The 6,228-nt window shown below is 39.1% G+C and overlaps 2 protein-coding genes across 3 annotated transcripts in view; one reads left to right on the plus strand and one right to left on the minus strand.

The window, feature by feature from the left end:
* LOC106101356 (cytoplasmic protein NCK1) overlaps positions 1-3,390 on the minus strand; it is a 12,290-nt gene extending 8,900 nt beyond the window's left edge. Inside the window, exon 1 of one of the 2 annotated variants that reach the window (XM_013280538.1) lies at positions 2,825-3,390. In XM_013280538.1, the coding sequence (XP_013135992.1) occupies positions 2,825-2,929 (105 nt within the window). In that variant the 5' untranslated portion in view covers positions 2,930-3,390. The remainder of the gene's footprint in view (positions 1-2,824) is intronic. The other variant, XM_013280539.1, reaches the window with a different exon arrangement.
* Positions 3,391-3,614: 224 nt separating this feature from the next.
* On the plus strand, positions 3,615-6,227 carry LOC106101267 (transcription elongation factor SPT5; the record flags this gene model as incomplete). Its single annotated transcript, XM_013280432.1, has 4 exons — positions 3,615-3,941; positions 4,039-4,117; positions 4,399-4,530; positions 4,602-6,227. Coding segments are annotated over exons 1-4 (2,034 nt in total), but the record flags the coding sequence as incomplete, so codon positions are not given.
* Position 6,228: the final 1 nt, after the last annotated feature.

Consider the following 6,228-nt stretch of genomic DNA (forward strand, 5'->3'; position numbering starts at 1 on the left):
AAAAAAAAAAAAAAAAAAAAAAAAAAAATATACCGACGAATTGAATACCTCCTTCTTTTGGGAAGTCGGTCAAAAATTAAGGACCCAAAGACAATCGTCAATTCTTGGTCAGAATAATGCTAGGAATGAGATTAGTCAGGTTAATATAAATAAAAACCTATTTATAACCTTATCTAATCATCCTTTTAAGGCATAGTTATTCTTATATAATTTTTCTTGCAAAATTAATTTACAGACAGGCCGGGCAGTGAAATCGCTCTCGAAGGCCGCAGCCAATGAGCGTAACTACAATATGCACAAACTAAACGCCTTATTATATGATTATACAATATTACGTATAGCTAGAACATAATACAAGATAGGTACGATAACGGCTGCATATTTCGCTTACGATCCTCCCGTCAAAAAGATTAAAATCTCAAACATTTACATTCTGTCGCCAATTTCCATCACAGATAAGAGAAGAATTAAGAGTTTCATCAGATTGAACCTCCTAGAACGATTTTCAAATAACATAATTGACCCGTTTTATTAATTAGAGCGGTGCAAAAAACAGATGTCATGTTACTATGGGACGTAATTGGACTTAGAAACTCCATTATTTAGTTCTAGTAGCGGAGCGCGACTTTATTGGAACCTCTTTCTGTTCATATAATATAGCTTTCAATCGTCTATAAAAAACATATGGCAATATAGATGAACTAAATCGAGATTACATATAACTGAGAAACCTACGCACAAATGTGTTATTTATGCGTCGGATTTAGAAGCGAAAACTATAATTCGTAACGCAGTCAATGTCTTCTGGTATAAATTCGTAAGCCTATGACTGCGTTATGTTAATGACGTAAGTGTTTGCAATTAACTGACCGCATATCCTTGCGTAGAAGCAAAACAATCGCGACTTAGTGCGCCGTGTCACGCCTACGTGGATAATGATTAAGTATGCTTAGAAAAAAATCTTGCGTAGGAGAAAGATTGATAATAATAAATCTTTAATAACTAAATTTGACCAACACCTCTGGGAATTTAATGCAATGCCGATTATGCATGTTCATTTCTGTCAGTAGTGTTGAATCCTTATTGCTTTCTGTTCTGTAATCATTCTTATATACCATATGGTGTTTTTGTAGTAAATTCTAGTTTTGCAATGGTAAAAGCATTATATCTTGTTTTATACTCTTATGTAATTTTCTCATGGCATGTGGTATGACAAAACATGTACAATCAAGTCTTGAATTGGATATAGGGTTTTGTTCTCATAATGTTGTGATCTTTATAAAGATGTAATTTCTCTCTTTTCTTTGCCTCACACTTTTACCACTGATAACAAATTGACCACATGGAATTTTTCAACTTTAGCATAAGTAGAATAAAATTAAATCTTTATACATGTTTTAATCTTTAAATACATTTTACCGAATAAATAGAATTACCGAAAGAACACGAACGGATAAGATACGAAATGAGTATACTAGAGGAAGTTTGAGAGTAGCCCCCGTAGTAGAGAAGGTAAGGAGTAAAAGGTTAGCATGGTATGGGCATGTTATGAGGAGGGATGAATCGCATGTTACAAAGAGAACTTTGTTATGAGCATGGAAGGGTACATAGGTAGAGGTATACCTAGAAAGAGATGGATGGATTGTGTAAAAGGTGACATGATCAAAAAGGGAGTGATGACTGAGATGACGTATGACAGAGTTATGTGGAAGACAAAAACCTGCGCCGACACTACGGGAGTTGGATAAGGAGATGATGATGATGATGATAGTATTACCAAAAGGATATAATTTTAAATGAAATCTGATATGTAGAGCTAACAAATTTAATTAGTCTTATTGAAAAAATTAAAAGAATTGTTGGTTTGGATGATTACATTTAAATATGAGACTTTGAATTAAAAATTAAATTTACATAAACAAAACACTTCTGGCTCAAGATTCATGGTAATGGATAACAAGTCCAAGGTTCATTTTCACAACTAGATCTGTGCAAAGATTATACAAGTTCCTTAATGCCTCGATGCATTTGTTTCCTGTTTTATTTCCACAAAATAAACTCTTTTTAGATTTGTGAATTACATACAACTAAATTAAATATTGAAAAAATTTACTGACATTGCAATAATATATCTTCTTTTGGTTCTTATAGTATGGAAACATGACAATGTAACCATCATATATTTGAAAACAAATTCAAAGATATCTGTGAAGTCAACCCGCGGTGCGTCAGCATGGTTAAGTATGGCCTAGCCACTTGTATTTTGGGGTAGCCTCTGAGCCCCTCGGTGAGGACATATGAGATTGATTAATATATGATATGATAGTTACATACATAATAAAATTAAGGTATTATGTTAAGTATTTTAGAACATAACAGACATCTCTTTTAGATGATCTCATTGTTTCGAATACATTTACACATTATACATTTTAAAGATAGGTAGTTTTTCATTGTACTTAACTAACTACAAGTGTAACATATTTGCTTAGTTCAAATTGTAACTTCTACATAGTCCAATAGGAGTACAAACCATTAGGGGAAATATATTTTGTTGACACACAGTCAGCAATTGAACTAAATTTAAGAGAAGCGTTGTATGAGTATGTCCTTTTGAGATTTTACAATAACACAGTACAGCTCATGACTCACAACAACAATGATGGCAAGTAAATATGTAAATTTAATAAATTTTGGACACTACTTGCAGAGAGTTATGATATATAAATTCTTTTAGTATATTTAAAGGTTAACCATACTGTCTGAACCTTTTTAACCATTGAATCATCTAGAATTATTTTTAGTGCAGGTTTGAAGGTGTTACCTGAGCATTCTTCCCGTGCCTAGCATTAGCCATGGCGTGCGGCGCCGGCAGCGGCTTGTTCGCCCACACCGAGTCAGCGGCGCGCACCGACCGCGTCTCCAGCATGGCCCCCCCTGGGACCCCTGGCGCCGCACCCCGACCGCTGGTTCACTGTTCCATTGCGAACCTGCACTGCACTGCACCGCAATGCACCACAACACTGATTCTCGTCGTTTTGCACTCAAATATGAACCACCGGCACGAGAACCTTACAGAAACTCACAACACTTATTGTCAAACGTGCGAAAATCCGATCGAAAGCTACTATTTAGCGAGCAGCGGATAGATGTGCATGGGGATTGATCACTTCGACACTTGCAATTAACTATTCATCACTTAATTATGACTGAAGTTGATTTATTTACAGAGTATTATATAATAATAGTCCAATTCTTTCAGAATAACGCTACATTTGTGAAATAATACAAGAAATTCACATTACTCGGTGGGGCCGCGACGAATCAATAGACAAAAGAAAGGATTTATTTTTATTAGTACTCGAACCATGGACAATATTCCGAACCGGTCTAAAAAAGTAAGTTTTGTATTTTTTGCTTGTTATTTTCAGTATGTTTCTTGTAGAATTGTATAATTTCTACAATTGAGATAAGTTTCTGTACAAATCATTGAGATAAAATCCACTACAACGAAGATTTCAGTCGAGTTTCGATTTTGAAGCTGTAGACAATTTTGTTTTCGATTATCGGAACACCAAAGACATGTTATAATACTCTTTGAATGATTCCTAATTTTAATCTGTATTCTGTATTCTGTACTTGTCACGTCTACTGGTTACGTTTTCTTCGACATTTTGTTAGGATTTCGCTGAATTTTTCATTTTGAAATTCTCAATGGTTTCATAAAAGCAATAAGAAGAAAACATGTCTGACTCGGAAGGGAGTAATTTTTCAGGCAGCGGGTCTGACGCGGCGAGTGTGGTCTCTAATAGATCTAGAAGGAGTGCTGCATCAAATCGGTCTATATCTCGGTCGCGCTCGCGGTCACGTTCTGGGAGTCGGAGTCCCTCCCGGAGTCCCTCAAGATCACGCTCGAGGTCGCGCTCCCGTTCTCGATCTAGGTATAAACCTACGGGTTTACTTTGTGAATTGTCAAAATGCCAACTCGTATTGTCAGAGCACTAATGCAGTGACCTCATGATGCTTAATATTTACCAGGAGCCGCTCCGCTGCATCCGATGGCAGTCGCAACAGAGACGACGAAGCCAAGGAAGCCTCAGGCGATGAAGATGTAGAGGTAATAAATTAAATTAGTATGTTGTAATATGGTATGGTTTCTAATAAGTCCCATTTATTCATTTGTTATAATATGTACCTAATTGATTAATGCCAGCAATCGCCTCTATGGGTATGATGTAATGATATTATTTTTGTAAATCTGTTCTTTTTATCCCTTTTGTGAATAAGTGAAAGTACTGATGGTCAAATGTTTATATTACTTAAGTCATATAGAAAATAGAGGCTAAAATTTATAAAATCATACTCTTGTAAAAATACAATATTTTTTTTATAATTTAGGATGAACAGGAACCTGAAGGTGAGGATCTGGTAGACTCTGAAGAATATGATGAAGATGAGGAAGAAGAAAGAAGAAGAAAGAAGCGTAAGAAAGACAGTCGCTATGGCGGGTTTATCATTGATGAGGCTGAGGTATGTTTAACTATTGGCAACTGTTATTTATAAAACAAAAAATATGTTAATATATAACATGTTTGTGACAGGTGGATGATGAAGTCGACGAAGATGATGAATGGGAAGAGGGTGCCCAGGAGATGGGCATTGTGGGCAATGAAGTGGATGAAATTGGTCCCACAGCTCGAGAGATTGAAGGTCGTCGCCGTGGAACCAACCTGTGGGACTCGCAAAAAGAAGAGGAAATTGAAGAATATTTAAGGAACAAGTATGCTGACGAATCCGCAGCATTGCGACACTTTGGTGAAGGTGGTGAGGAGATGTCGGATGAAATCACTCAGCAGACTCTCCTGCCAGGAATCAAAGATCCCAACCTGTGGATGGTGAAATGCCATATTGGTGAAGAGAAGGCAACAGTTTTACTGCTCATGAGAAAGTTTATTGCATACAAAAATTCTGAAGAGCCATTTCAGATTAAATCAGTTGTTGCTCCGGAAGGTGTCAAAGGGTATGTGTACATAGAAGCTTACAAGCAAACGCACGTTAAGGCCATTATAAATAATGTAAGCGCCTTAAAAATCGGCACTTGGAAACAAGACATGGTACCAATTAAAGAAATGACAGATGTTCTGAGAGTGGTCAAAGAACAGTCTGGTTTAAAACCAAAGCAATGGGTCAGGTTAAAGAGAGGATTATACAAAGACGACATAGCGCAAGTAGATTATGTTGACCTAGCTCAAAATCAAGTACATTTGAAGTTACTACCTAGAATTGATTACACGCGACTTAGAGGTGCTCTGAGAACGGTGCAGAGTGAAAGCGAAGCGGCCAAACGAAAAAAAAAGCGTCGTCCGGCCGCCAAACCATTCGACCCCGAGGCGATCCGCGCCATCGGCGGCGAGGTTACCTCCGACGGTGACTTCCTTATTTTTGAGGGTAATAGATACTCAAGAAAAGGGTTTTTGTACAAGAATTTTACTATGTCGGCAATTTTGGCGGAGGGAGTGAAGCCGTCTCTGACCGAGTTGGAGAGATTCGAGGAACAACCGGAGGGTATCGACATAGAACTAGCTGCGCCGGCCAAAGACGATCCGACGAGCTTGCATTCATTCTCCATGGGCGATAACGTCGAGGTGTGCTCCGGGGACCTCGCAAACCTACAGGCGAAGATTATCGCTATAGACGGCTCCATGATCACCGTGATGCCCAAACACGACGCCCTGAAAGATCCTCTCGTTTTCAAGCCCAACGAGCTTAGGAAATATTTTAAGCAGGGTGACCACGTGAAGGTGTTGGCGGGCCGGTACGAGGGGGACACGGGACTCATCGTCAGGGTGGAGCCGCACCGCGTCGTGCTGGTGTCCGACCTGACCATGCACGAGCTGGAAGTGCTGCCCAGAGACCTCCAGTTGTGCTCGGACATGGCCACAGGCGTGGATTCCTTGGGACAGTTCCAGTGGGGCGACATGGTCCAACTGGACCCGCAGACCGTAGGCGTCATCGTCAGACTGGAGAAAGAAAATTTCCACGTTTTAGGTATGCAGGGGAAAGTCATCGAGTGTAAGCCTCAGGCTTTACAGAAACGTCGCGAGAACAGGTTCACGACCGCGCTCGATTCCGAACACAACTCCATACAGAAAAAGGACATCGTGAAGGTGATAGACGGACCGCACGCCGGCCGCGAGGGCGAGATCAAGCATCTCTACCGCAACTTCG

Source organism: Papilio polytes, unplaced genomic scaffold (genome assembly GCF_000836215.1).
Source record: "Papilio polytes unplaced genomic scaffold, Ppol_1.0 DF823991.1, whole genome shotgun sequence".
In the NCBI taxonomy this organism is placed as follows: domain Eukaryota; kingdom Metazoa; phylum Arthropoda; class Insecta; order Lepidoptera; family Papilionidae; genus Papilio; species Papilio polytes.